This window comes from Ixodes scapularis, unplaced genomic scaffold (assembly GCF_016920785.2).
Source record: "Ixodes scapularis isolate PalLabHiFi unplaced genomic scaffold, ASM1692078v2 PGA_scaffold10__122_contigs__length_95168666, whole genome shotgun sequence".
NCBI lineage: Eukaryota > Metazoa > Arthropoda > Arachnida > Ixodida > Ixodidae > Ixodes > Ixodes scapularis.
In genome coordinates this window covers 66,112,590-66,127,673 of record NW_024609836.1, presented here as the reverse complement: position 1 = coordinate 66,127,673, position 15,084 = coordinate 66,112,590, and the positions used below count along the sequence as shown (strand labels likewise).

General features: G+C 42.1%; 1 protein-coding gene across 1 annotated transcript; it reads right to left on the bottom strand.

The window, feature by feature from the left end:
• Positions 1-11,163: 11,163 nt before the first annotated feature.
• Positions 11,164-15,084, bottom strand: LOC115319802. The gene is made up of 2 exons (XM_029979809.4): positions 14,977-15,084; positions 11,164-12,104 (listed from the first exon to the last, which is right to left on the bottom strand). The coding sequence occupies exons 1-2, from the start codon at positions 15,071-15,073 to the stop codon at positions 11,548-11,550; spliced, it is 654 nt and encodes a 217-aa protein (XP_029835669.2). The 5' UTR covers positions 15,074-15,084; the 3' UTR covers positions 11,164-11,547.

Sequence of the window (15,084 nt, the reverse complement as noted above, 5' to 3'; positions counted from 1 at the left end):
GATCTTATAGTGAACGCCGCAAAGGGAAATAATATCCGACATAGTGTTGTAGTTTTTTATCAACATCCTTAGGCCCCTTTGCCTAATCGCACATTACAGCCCCCGCATCCTATTCCATGCGGCGGCATATCTGCCATACCATGTACTGCTGGAAAGTAATTGTTTTGATGTTATTCTACTGCCGGAAGTTAACATCCGTTCTCACGACGTAATTGTAACCAGGCGCACTGAGAAATGAAGGTCGTACATAGCGCGATGCTGGTAGCACCTAGAAGCAGTCGACGATATTTATTGTTTTATTTTTGTAAGTATCAATACATCCTCAAACGGGTGGTGCAGTGGGCATGGCTCATTAGTGACTTCTACTTGAGTAGTGAAGTTTGACGACCTTCAAAGCTGCATCTAAGTAAAGTATAAAATCAACGACGATTTCGTGTTTGCGTCAATACTCTTGCTTGGTGTACTACAATGTTTCTAGCCCAAAACTCTATATCTGAGCCTGCTTTTGCGAGTTTTACTTGAAGGTCGCATCAAAGGGAGATGATATTGAGTCACAGAGGCTGATATTCAGACCCTTCCGAGTGTTGGAAGCAGCCATGTTTTGAAACGTCACTGTGTTGTCCCTTTTTCTATTTCTTTGTAGTTGTTTACCCTTGCCTTGAAGTTAGCTGATGCCCATGCATCAGCTAGACTCCGTCATTACCCTTGTTTTGTTGGAGTCTACTTTCGTAATTGAGTCCGCCTGTCTAATGTCTTCAATGAGGCTTCGCAAGTATAGTCTAGAACGTTTTATTTTATTTTTTATGAGAAAATTTTTAGTTGTTTTGCAGCCTTACACTATGCATATTACATTTTTATTTCCGCTTTCGTTTATGAAGCAGCTAGGTAGAACGAGAATTGTCCTTCCGGGGTTAAACGAGGGGTTATCCTTCTGGCGGACATCGCGCGTTTAATTTTGGTATCGACATCTTTCCAGAACGAATTTTGACAATAAATAACTCCAACTGCGTGCTCAATTCAACATTTTTAAAAACTCGGCTGGCCTTCAACATTGATTGCCTTCATTTCTGCAATATGCAAATTGCCTAAATATGTCTAATTAAGAGAGTAGATAGTAAATTTTCGATAATTAGTCATCTTTGAGTCTCGTTCTCTCCTGTCCATATTAAACGTCTGGCCTTATAATTTACAGAACGCGTTTTTGCAGTTTTTACAGATTTTGTTTTTGTTTTCATCTAAAACAATAGCCCATTATAGGCCGAGGAGGTAATCGGCCCTTATACTGGCCCTTGTAAATTATTGACTGCATTTCAAAATGAGCCCCAAGTAGGAAAGAAATAATTTGTTCCACGCACCTTCGCCTACGGCGTGTTCAGGATATAAGTGTCAGGTTCGTCAAGTGAAGTCTGATATTTATCTTTTATGAAAACTACCAATTGTATGGTGCCGAAGAAGTCACCACTAGCAACTGCCGGGCACTACTTTATAGACCAATGTAGACGAATTTGTATTTATTTTGACTGATACGCTTTGTACGATTCAGCATCACCAGCCGCTAAAAGTAAATCTCTACCCGGCATGGAAAACTGAGCTGCACACAGGTGACTTCCTTACAAAGAGCTTTTTTTTTTTTCCTTTTCTCTTTTGCGTTGTACTTTTTTTGTTACTAGGCACGTTCAATTTGTCTGCGAAAGTCTTTTTTCTCGGGAAGTTGCGACTTTTGTGATCAAATTTACTATTTATCACTTTTCGATACCCCAAGAAAGTAATAAAAGAACCTAAATGATTCTAGACGTGCAACCCAGCAAAGGTGTAGTTTTTGTGTTCATATATATAAAAGCGATGGAAATATAACGCATTTGGGTGTAATATTAGAAACAAAACAAAAAATCACCTCATGTTCAAGTTACTGTTATTCCGAGAATCAGATAAAATACGAGTTAAACCATTCGTCGCCTACCTTATATATCCTAGGGAGCCTTCATGTGCGCTTTGCTAGGGTGATGCCACCCTTTGTAATATCACTCGCCGACAAACCAGCAGCCATTTTGTTCCTCGGCGATAAACCGCGGGGCTTATAACCCTCCCGGAAACAAGCACCTTATCTCAGAAGTTCAGAGCAGCGTTGTGGAACCCACGGAGGGAGGATTAGCATTTTCTCCCTCGGATGGGATTACCGATGGACACAAAGGCCATTTTCCGGCGCACGGGGAAACAATGAGAGAAACAAAATGGCGGTGGAAGAGGGTGTGGGAAAGGGAAACAGGCAGTTGGCATCACTCTATGCGAAGCGCACATGAAGGCACTCTAATATATCCTATACATAAACAAAAGCCACTGTTTCCGATTTCTTATGAAGGAAGAACACGATGCTTTCAGGAAGCGCACATAAAGGCTTCATTCGATGATTATTCCTGAAAAAACCTAGGTTGTCATAAGTAATTTGGCATTTGAACCCTTCTGCTGTCCTAGAGTCGCCTAGATACTAAATCTGCGTCAGTACTGATTCATGTGCCCCTAATTTTTTCACACGTGTCCGGGCCGCAGGCGCTGAAAATAGGCAAAACATGTCAATATATTAACTGCAGAGGTTACGCACATAATAATGGAATGCAGTTAGGTGGGAAACATAAGCGTGAGACGTCGATTTACAATGGAAGGCATAAAAACCCGATGAAACGTGCTGAGAAGCACGAATACAACGACTTCGCCAGGTTCGAAGAGGAGAGCGCTGCGACGAGTTGATGACACCTTATGGCGCCCGCGTCACTTGATTTCAAGATGGCACCGCCCATGTGACGGAGGATGAAAAGGTCCATAGATCTTCCTTAAGCACCCTTCCCGTGAAAATTAGGATGGTCTGGTGTTTCTGTTTAAAACAAAATGTGCAAAATGAACTATCGCCAGAAAAAGCAATTGTGTTTATCTATAAGATTTTTCTATGAAGATTTGCGTTTGTGTTTATAACAATTGACAGCAATAATTACACTTGACATATAGCTAGGAAGTACAAAAATCGTGTTTTGCTTTCTTTGAAATTACCTCGAGTGAGCATTTAGCAGGACACTCAGATATGAGATCCCAACTACCCATAACTGCAATTTGCTTCTTGAAATTCGTTTTCTTTTTTCGCTCGAAAACCGTCGATCGAGAACCCGCCGGTTTATGTCGCGTTCACTCCTTTCTCCGCGGTCACGTGCCGTTTTATGTGGTTTAGAGACACACAGCAAATATAATCAAGTTCGTTGGTCATCAAAGGCACACACCTAATATTAAAAAAATAGAACAAAAATATGATACCCATTTTTCGTGGCTTCTAAAAAGCCGCAAATACGTTGATTGAAAAGAAAGAAATTGCACGAGAACCGGAAGCACTTTGCATATTATCTGCGTCATTCTCAACATGGCGTCGTATCGCGGGAGTCGCGGGTTGCACTTTTTGGATGCGCAATGGCGGACGCCGGGTGCATCACTAGGACACCGCGGTGGATGCCAGGGACGACCGCCACCAGTGCTCGGTGATCCGTTAAGTGGGTAAACGCCGTGGAAGTCTCTAAAATCCTCCAACATTACGCATAGCAACTGGATACAGCCGAATCGGGATTTCGCATAACTAGAAGAATGTTGGAAAACAACTGTTTGAAGCGGACTAAACGAAGGTTCTCCCCTTGTCAGGCTGTTCTTGGCCGGACGCCAGGGCTGTCCTCCTCGCTCTCTTCGCGCTGCACGGCCAACGGAAGGTCCCGACTTCCCTCTCCTCGTGCCAGGAAGCGAGAGAAGGGTCTTTCTATAGACCAACACGCGGCCCGGACGTCACGCAGCTGCGGTGGTTCTGTCAATGGTCATGACCCATGCGCAGACGTTTCGATTCACGCGAATTCGGTTTCTGCGCACGGCAGTGCCCACACCTGGTGTGGGCAACCTTGGGCTCGGTTGTAAACGGCGTTTCGGTCTATAGCGGCCGACGACAGTCCACGAACTCAAAATCTCTGCAAAGTATCACTCGTAAAGCTATAACTTTAAAATGCTAACCCACTTTGCCCACCCGTACACGCCGCTTCGCGGCTCCCTGCCAGCCACCCAAGCCCTGCTGTCCCCTATAGCGCCTCCGAAAACTACTATCCGCGAGTCGTGGGCTGGACGGCTGAACAAAGCGGTCTACCTGATGCCGACTGGCGTGGGACCTCTACTTCAGAACCATTATTCGCGGTACTGGCGAATCTGTGTAGCTTCGAAAGAAAAATATTTTACCGATAGAAACAATTATGATTTATTTCGTACAGCGCGCCCGATAACCATGCTGATTCGCACGAAGACGTCGCTGAATCGTCGCCGTTTCTCCTGGTTGAAGACATCACTCGCCTTCTGAACACGAATTGACAAGAGTTTGAAAAACAATCAAAAATCAAGCACCAAGTGCTTGACTTTTGCGTTTTCTGTGCGACGGGCGAGGTTTCCGTCTGCTTCGGACGGCCGTAAAAATGAAGAAACAATAAATTAAACACGGATTGGTGTTGACACGTGACTTTCAGCAACCCTCTCCTTCTCTACACATAGTTTTCCTCCCCAGTCCAGTTTCAGTTCCGGTTTCTGGCGGATGCGTTTTTTTTAAAATTTGTTTTTACTTTACTGAAAATATACATGATGCTGTAGCAGAATATTGTTTCGGTAGCCTACTGCCAATATTTAATTGTTTGGAAAAAAATGGGGGGGGGGGGAGGGGGGCCGTTAGAAAAATAATAAGCTTAATTAATGAAAAAAACGATACAGCTGTAGCAAGCAGTATTAAGGCAACTCCATCACTCCTGATGAAACATACAAATGAGTGCACATTTTGTGTTACTAAGATAGGAAGTTGGTTTTCTTACAAGCAGGAAAAAAGCTGGTTGTTCACTATATTATATTGCAGATATGTGAGGAACGTTCAGTAACTGAGGTGTTACTACATGATCCATGTATTTCGTGCATAGATCAGATGCAAATCTAATATTAAGTATTTACTTTATCAATGGCACCGACCGTGATCACCGGCAAACTTTCGCTCTCTTATCTTCCCTTACACATATACCCTGCTAGCTAGTATAGTTGTGTTCATGTTGCGTTAAAATATAAGGCTAGCGCTCCAAGAGCGAATGTAGGGGGTGCAGAGGAAAGAGGAGAAGCAATCGGAGCTGTACGTACATCAGAAAACTTTTCCGCCTTATTGCAGCTAAAAAAAAAAGATAGTGTTAATCGTTGTCATTCGATTTCCTCCTTCTTTACCCGCTTCAATGCAGGAACAACTCGCGATACTATTTCTACGCAATTAACAAGTAACGCTGGTTGCCAAAAACATACAGGCATCATTCAGCCGTGCCGAGACAGCATTTACTCGAATCTTGGGATATATTATTATGACATTTTTTCCTTTCGTTTTTCATCGTGCTTTTTTCTATGTTCCGTTTCAGCCTATATATATATATATATATATAACGAGAACTACAATCTTCCTCGGCCAATTGAAGCCACGGGGCGCGGAAAGTGGCAGCTTTCCACCGGAGAAGGGCCCACCGACGGCATGCTGTCACCTGGTCCACTCCGACGTCCTAGATGGCTCGCGAAGGCCGCAGATTTTAAGTTATTTTGAAACGAAGTTTAGTGTCAGTGTAAATTCCGTTCCGTTTTACGTCCCGTTTGCCAAGATTCTATCTTAAATTGAGTTACTTTCATTGTAGGCCTACCTATAAAAAGAATTTATGTATCTACCAATGTTTAGAAAAATGAAGTCATCAACTTTCTAAATACTTTACATAATTTAGGTTTCCTATTGTCACATTCCTTTAAAATATAAAAGGGACTAAGGGACTATAATAGAGAGAAACAAATCAAACAAATCTCATTATGGGAGACAAATGTGTCTCCCATAATGAGACAATTCTCCACAAGCATAGGAAGACAAAAGTGTCAACCCAAAAATGCATCCACATTATTCGAGTTATGTGCTAAAGGTTTCTAGAATTCAACACCCATCAGTTGCTGAAAAAAGTCATCCAGATAAAACCGTATTTTTTCATATATAGGAAGATATCTTTACAGCTTGGAAACTAACGCTTCTAAGGTACACTTTAGAAGTCCCACAAAAATTGGTTTCTCGACGTATCGCGCTGCGATTTACTACAGAGGTGTAACCAGGAAGTGGAACCAGGGGAGGCAAATATCATCGGATGAGCTTACTTTTTTCAAGGCAATAAAAAATAAAAGCCTGTTATCCTGTTTTGTGCTTGCCGCTCGGCATTCGCTCGCGACATCATGACCGGGTTCGCCTGATAAAATGTGCCGGCTGTAGATGTCAGAAGCGTCGAGCGTGCCGGCTAGAGGTTCTCTAGCGCCAAAGCCGAGCTCAGCAGACGATCTTTGGACATTCCACTCTGCCGCTGACCGTATATGCTCTGCCGGCGCGCGTCTCTTTAATGTTAAATTATAGTTGTGCGATAATTTATTCATTTAGAAAATAAATTTAAAATAAACACGATTTAAATCTCTCATGGCTACCTATTCTTGGTACAGAGATTATCGGTCAAGGAGTTGCATTAATCTCCTGTCTGAGGTTGCGCCATCTTTTGTTAGTACACAACTGGGCGAGGCCGATCATGACGTCGTCTGCGAATGCCGCGGTCAATAGCCCAAAGCAAGTTTTTTTTTTTTAAGAAGTTACACCAATTCGTTTATGTTTTCACTCTATGCTTCTTCCACTTAGACGCAACTTTGTAGTAAATCGCAGCGCGATAGGTTTAGAAACCGACTTTTGCGGGCCATCTTAATTGTGTTATTAGCGTTAGTTTACACGCTGTTCTAGAACGCTGAGGAGTCAAGGTACAACACATTTCTGTCAGAATGACAGATATGTGTTGTACTTTGAAAAACAAATTGCACCCAAGACAAGACGACGGCAGTGAAACAAGGGCTGAGTAATGTAGGTACCCAGTTTAGACAATGTATATATTAACCCGACCACTTAGACTGGCGTCTCTTGGTATTCTGCTACTGTTTCATAGCCAAATATAACGGATGCGGAGGGCTGACATGTTTGAATGTGGCATTTATGGGAATATTGTTTTTGTACCTTAATGGTATATGCTGGAAGACGACTTATAAAATCATAAAATATGTTTCAGTTAACCTAAACTAACAACCACTGGAATTTGCGATCTCCAACTACGTTATACACGAACATTTAGTTTGTGATGGAGCATGGGCAAGACAAACAACAACATTAAATGAAGACATGTGAAGTCAGCATCACATTGAGTAATCTTTGAAGCATTTTTATTGCACATTTGAAGCCTGTTTAATGTCACTCACTGTTCATATTTCAAGTCTCTTCAATAAGTTACGCCCCCCTTAAAATAATACTACAATAATAATAATAATATTAATAATAATTCTTTATATTTTGTGAACACTAACACCTTTTCAGTTTCCCCTGTGGTGCACTAAATACTCGCAGGCTCAGGATTTATTATTAAGTTCAATGCTACTTCGTTCTACTTTCCTGAGGCACGACAAGATCGGCTGACTCTCTTAATATTTGGATTTACTTAATACACGTTCTTGGTCGAAATATGCGTCAATGAATTGTTTCGGATTAGCTAGCTTTCACGCACATCAAGCGTCACCCGCTGCTACGCTGTATCGTAAATTTTCTACTGGTTATAAAGGACACTCGATACCCCCCCTATTTCTTCGAGCAGAAGTCTTAGAACGCGTAAGGCTAAATATATTTTTTTTTAATTTTTGGTAAATGCGCTCTTCCTCAGTTGTAAATATCTTGGTTCCATATTCATGTCGGCTCCATTTTTCAACCAGAGCTAGTAGCATTAAACAGAGTAAACTTCAAAAATAGAAGCATCAGTCACGTCAACGTTCTTTACATACCTCTATAGCTAGGCACGGTGGATGACAGCACATACGGAAGCGATACCAATGCTGTGCATAGGACAGCAACAGAGGACATAATGTCGCAGATGTGATGAACTAAAAGAAAATTACGAAAGGCAAACCTGTAGTGAAAATTAATAATCAAACCTCTTTAATTACAAACATTATCTAGAGAACGGTTTCTTTGAGTGTCATACGTGATTATAATCGTTCGATTAGCTCGTAGCACTTTTTTGCATATAAATTGTGCATAAGAAAAAAATTCATGTGTTTAGAAATTTTACGTGTCATGTTAATCTACGACATGCTGAATTGTATTAGTTATAACCGAGGACTCCATGCAACGTCTCTTACAATTAAATAAAGTTGATCAACAAAAACAATTTTAGTGCGCAGATAGTTGGCTCATTCCGGATAATTCTAAACAAAGCAACCGCAAGAGTTTCTTTCTTTTTTTAACCAGGAACGAAATTATAATACAAAACAACTCTTCAATTATAACTTCAACGGAAACTAGAGCTGTAATCTTAATAAACACTATCGGCAAAGAAAAGCAGCTTTTAATAAAATGATTCTCTTAAACAAATCCGATTTGATGATAATGGAATCAATACGAATGCGCAAGCGAGCTGGACAAGAACTACGAAAATAACATTTGAGAATGGAAACTCATTCCTTTCCCAGTGATTATTTTTGTTAAACCCGATTTGGAGTCCCGAGTAGCAATCCTCCTCACCTGACCAATCAAAGACAAGCTTAATCTTTGATCCCTGCTATCCCAGATACGCGAGCAACAAGAAACAAATACGCGCCACTTCGAGCTTTCTATATAACGGACGACACACCGAAGGATATCCTTCATACACTGGTGTCTTTATCAACACCCTACAGAGGTATTCTTCGTGACAGCCCACGGGTCCCATCCTTTCCTGAGGCGTATCTGCCGACACAGATGCTGCACGCAACAAACTTTTTTTTTTTATTATTGTTTTTCGTGCGAATGTTGCATCCATTCTCGGCACGTAATTGATCTCGAGAGCAATACAAGATGCGGGCTGTGGATCGCAATCACCTTGAAAATGTGTTTTGGTGAGGCCCTGGCAGGTGGCTTGAGTTTCACTCGAAGGTTGCAATGTGTAACCGAGTTTGGCTTGCAGACGCCTTTTTCTTCCAGGCATATGCTCAATTAACATACGTAGACGCTAGCTTGTATACGTAAGTCGGGCGCTTGATTTGATTGTGGTAAATGACACCTAAAAGAACGCAGGCCGTTGCCAGTCCTGATCACCTTATTAGCGCCCAATAAATTGTGGCAGCAGTTCATAAGAACTACAAAGATCGAATCAGAACACGCAGCAAGGAGTGTAAATATAATAAGGTACGACATTTTTTTTATTTTTTTTTTCGTTAATGTGGACAGTGATTCTAGCTAATCCACTGATGCCGAGTGGCCAAGATGAGCTTTTCTTTTTTTAGGATAAATGTTTGTTTAAAGATTTTAAATTCGTGCACATTGCATCTCAGTTTGTTGTTTGCTCGTATTATTTTTTTAGTTTCCAGCGAAGGTATTATTCAAGAGCTTGACTAGCTCGAATTTAGCTCCTTGAAATACGTTAACTAATATCACTGCAGCAGTTGATTGGAATGGAAAAATAAGTTTTATATGACCCATCACCATACGTGCTGGAAGCAAATTGCTACCCAGGTGGCACCATGTTTCTCTTTGACACCTCAAATTTCATCCAAATTCTGTCACTTAGAACAATTTTAATTAGGTTTTCAAGGATAAATTCTTTACCTTCAATACCTGCATTGTCTCAATACAGTTTAGAAAAACGTATTACATGTGAGGAAATCGTGCAGTTTTTGTCCACCTAATAAAATATCGCTAAGATAAAAGGCACAAAATGTTTTCTAGGATGCCGAAGTCAAGATCTAGCTTAACAATTCATATTTTTATTAGCAAAAACTAACATTACAAGACACGTCGTTAGATTTTTTTAACTGCTGTACTAGTAAAACATGCTAATAAACATTCCCTAATATTCTATCATAAAAAAGTTCCTTCATTTATATAATCCTCCTTGTCTATGATGATTTCTTTATGGAGTCTGTGGTAAAATAAGTTAAAACCTAAAGTTATAAGTTTGCTGTACCAGATGACAAAACTTTTGTCGCAACCGGCGGAAGGTTTACAATAAAGAACATGCTAAACCGATTAAAAAAACACGTATGTTGGATTCAAATGTAAACAAAAAGTTCCGACCGCCATTTGACGTAAACAGTCTACGTTAACAACATCACTATTAATCTTGCTCTACAAATCGATCGACAAATAAAGGCCACTACATCTTGTACGGCCAAAAAAAATGTGTTTTATTATTCCTCGAAAACTACAGGGTGACTCAAGGAGGGCCAGGCTCTTTAAATCGAACGCAAAATTCGGTTTCTTAACCTATCGCGCTACGACTTTGTGCAGCGTCGCCCACAGATGGTGCACTTTTTTTGTAATACTTGCAAAGAGCGAACTTACCTGAGGAAAATGTAAAGAAAGAAAAAGGCTTAGCTCCTATGGAAACGCAGCGAAGCCACCGGTCTTCAAACAATATGGCGCCGTTTAGCACGGGAGACTAGAGATGGCGCAAGCGGTCGGGACGCCAACCGCCGCCAACGAACGAGCATATGACGCCGAGAGCCGTCGTCTTTTCCAGGCAAGGAACTGCAGTTCCTTGTTGTTACCGGGCCTGTTTTTGTTTCTGCGACTGTCGCCGCCTGCGGAACGCGCGCCGCTTTTGAGTCGAAAAGATTGTCTGCTAAAGACGCCGGCTCTCGGCGCTGTATGCTCGTTGGTTGGCGGCGTTCGTTGCGCCACCCCTTGTCTCCCGTGCGAAACGGCGCCGTGTGGTTTGAAGACCGGTGGCCTCGCTGCGTTTCCATAGAAGCTAAGCCTTTTCCTTTCTTTACTTTTTCCTCAGGTAAATTCGCTCTTTGCAAATTTTACAAAAATATATATATATATGCACCATCTGTGGGCAACGCTGCGCAAAGTCGTAGCGCGATAGGTTAAGAAACCGAATTTTGCGGTCGATTTAAAAAGCCTGGCCTCTCCTTGAATCACCCTGTATACTCTCGCAAACAAAGTTCACGCATACATAAGAAAAAAAAAACGCGGTTTGAAAGCGAACACCAAGCTAACAAAGTTCGGTGATTTGGCTCGCAAAACAAAGGTTTAAATAAACTTTCCAATTCGCAAATCAAGCCACTTTAATAATTTCATGTGAAATAATCAGTGCCTACTTGCATAAAACTGCCAGTCGATCGCCGAAGACATGAACCCGATTTAGGTTGTAGAAAATAAAGTATTTCTTGGAAATATCATGTAATAGAAATTAAAAATTTCAGGTCAAATAAATAGACTTGGAAACAAAAACAAAATAATGAACTCCTATATATTCATAATCAATCGTTCCAATAGACGAGAGGCGTAGACATGGCCTGACGATCTCCACATTTAACACCATACTCCATTTCAAGTCTGACCACAGCTGAGGCTACGACAAGATGGATGGAGCCGCGATAAAAGTGCATCGTCACGGCGCTTGTTGAGTTTGTCTTCTGCTATTTCTGGCTTCAAGCCAACTTCCCCAAGGCTTCACCCAAAGCATCAAGAACGTTAGCCGTCATAACTTCCACCCAGTACAGCCTGACAGGTCCGTACAAAATATGAGCCAGTACACTGACTAGCAGGTCAACGCCGCCTCCAGCGCCGCTCATTCCGACAAAAAAATTCTCTGTTAAGACAGGCGTGAGAGCTTCGATTCTTGATGTGGACGTCCCACCGCCGGCATTTCTCGTGATCATCTCTCCCTTGTATCTCAGGTGGACCGCGTGACCGTGTATGGTTCCGTTGAGTCCGGAACACAATCGCCACGGGATGGCGATTCTGATGGGACGCGTGGATCGGATACTGAACAGAGTCACTCGGTCCTGGCCCCGACAAAATGTCCTGTACGGCCGGTCCGGTCTCAAGTGCATGAGGCCCTCGACTATGGTGTTCCCCAGAAAGAAGATTTTCGGTATCAGCTGGATTTGGCCGGTGTTGGTAGCCACGAAATTTCGAGGTAGTTGGTCCAAGGCCCTTTGGAGCCTGTCTTCGAGTACCACATTCTCTGCGGCGTCGCAATTCCCTGCAATGAAGACAAATCGAGACGATACAGCCGATGTCTGTGGTTATGATGAAAAGTCCAACCACATGGGCGTTCTTTGCGCGTTTCATCGGCGTGCGCGTCTCGCCGCGTCAGCACGCTACTGAAGAGAGAAAGGTCGACAACCCACTCCGGACGAGCGCCAGACCGCGCCGGTCTGGCGCTGAGCAGTGTCGCCGAATCCGCGATCCCTAAAACAGCGCACAAGCGGCATTAACCACCTGTTTACACTGTATTAGTACTGCGCCAAGCCGTTTTTCTTTTTTCTTAGAGCTTATATTCATCTTCTTTTAATCTTACTTTCAAGAAAATTAACTGTTAATCGTGCAATACTTGTATACATTCCTGTATCTGCTGCAGGGACACAGACTCGGATGTTCCAGAGGGTGCGGCCGGCCTCACTTCCACCCCACTCGACTCTCATTAGCATCTGCTTGGCCATTGGCCACTTCAGGCCAGGCATCGACGCCGAGATCTAGGGCCCTAATCTGTACACTAGGCGAAAAAGTTGTCGAAAAATCCGGCGAAAATGATTCGCCGGCGCCAAGATCATGTGCGGCGTTGACAATCACGGCCGCCAGATTTCTCTCCGACTTTTTCGCCAAGTGTCCTGACCATGGGCCCCTGGTCCAGACAGGCATCGGCGCTTCGCGCTCGCCGCATTGTTCTGGGTGATCTCCAGCGATGCGCACCAATGCAGGGAGAGGCCTACCCGGTTGAAACGCATGAAAAAACACTTCATACGTGGTTAAGGCTTAAAAGTGTTTTTACCATGACGCACCTGAAAGATGCCTACCGTGGTCATCGTTTTACCAGAGCCTATAAGAGCTATACATAGCTTCACATAAGCTTCGACAACAGCCGATGTACGTTCTTATTGAGGCAATCAGGCAGCAGTGAAAGTGCGTCGTCAGTGTGTACTTTGTCTTTGTACGTTTGCTATCATTGAATACACCAACTACACACACTAAAGGCACCAGGATCCTGCTTTCTTTTTTTTTTTTTTAGAGGAGGTATTGTCTTAGCCGGACATAGCGAAACCACAAGGAAAACGATCATTGCCGTGGCTATCTGTTTTCGAAGCTGCTTGATTTTCTCCATTGGAGACGATCAAGGGTCCTGCTGCTTTGAGTTATCTTCCTTCTAGACTGGAGCAGTCTTGGCCTCAAAATGAGGTATCTCCCGTTCTTTACTGTTGCGAGAAACTACGGTATCCTTTGCAATATTCTGCTGCCGAGCAAGGGCCACGCTAAAATTGGGTACATATGCGATTTTCTTAGGCATAACCTTTTTAATACTACAGTAGCTAATCAACAAATTTATATCGAGAAAAACTGGGAACGCGAGACCTTCTCGAATCAGGGCAAACACGTAGTTTCCGTGGCACGGCTGGAATCTTATTATGTAATTGAACAGCGCAAATCTACGAAAAACACCGTCCGGTAAATTTTTTCTCAATTCGTATTTATCCGATAACCTTTGAATTTCAATGTAAAAATGCAAGCAAAAATAATTTAAACAGGGCGATATTGTACAATTTCGGTCATAGCACACGATCAATGTCACTGAGGAAATGCCCCTCCAGTTTTATTTCAACCCTAAGAAAATTCACACAAGGGGAATCACCGATTCGCCCCTCAAGGTTCATTCAGGATAACAGATTATTCTACCTTCGAGTCACGACAAAAGACTCCCTTCCGGTTTCGTTTGGGTCATATTATTTGTGCGTCTTAGAGGAAGGAGGGGTTGTACTTCTGGAACAGTGAAAGCTATGGACCATATGGGTTTTATAGAAGGGGGAAAGGGGGGCAGTTGAAGCTTTTATATTAATCATTGATCAATACACCCAGCACAGCCGTGCGGTAGGCTGAATTAAACTTGACGGAATGGGACGGGATGAAAACGAGCTTCCCAGCGACTGCCTCCAGGAGTTTAATGGTTTTAAGGTACTGAAGTTTATCGAACCAACACTTGTTTCCATCTTTTTTGTGGAACAAATTATTATTTCCAGTGGAAATGGCGCAAACACGAAATCAAGTTGAATAAGCATAAATGTATACATCGCGTTCATTTGGATATAGCACACGTTTACACACGGAAAATATTTATTTTTAGTATGAAATATGTAAAACACTTCATAATTAAGCACCGAATTTTGAAGAATTGTGAATTTAACAAGGATAAACTCCGAAAATTTCCCAAATTTTTGTCATAAAATAAACCTAGAAAGCACGAAATTCTAGTTTTACATGACCACATCTAGCGGCCAAAAAGCGCAACCTGCCACTAAAATAAAATTTTAGCAGATACTTTAAATTATTTGAATCGGTTTTATAAGTTTTTGTTTTATGCTTTATAAAAGAAACAGACTCGTATATGCAGAATTATATACAGCGTTTTATCTAAGCTAATCATACGTGTTCATGTGTGTAGCCTAATGAGCTTATTTTTCATTTCTATTAATATTATTAATAACTTATCTGTGTGGTATACCCCAGATTAACGTTTGGACTCAAGGCACGATATCTTAACCCTGGGTAACGTTTTTCTTTAAATTTTCTGGGAGGAGCTTAATGCGCTTTGACTGTCTTGTAAAGATGAACTTCGAACTTATCTTTTTTTTATACGCTTTATTTTCCAAGCTTGTTTTCTGGAATCTCATGCCATGTAAGATTAAAATTCACTACTTGCATGCTTCAAAGGGATTCTGCATTTTCCCAATTCACATTATTTTGTGGTCTAATGTTTTGTTGTGCTTTTATAATCATAAATCGGTCTTCCTTTGTGAAAATTGTCGCACAGGTTCAACTGCATACCACACCCTGTGGTTACAAAGAACGTATATCAAACTCACCAGGTATTGAGTTGTCTTCTGTACCAGGTATCGAGTTGTCTTGTGTTGAAACAATGGAAACCCAGAGCGCGCCCACGAGAGCGTGAAGGAGAACCATAGTGCAAGCTA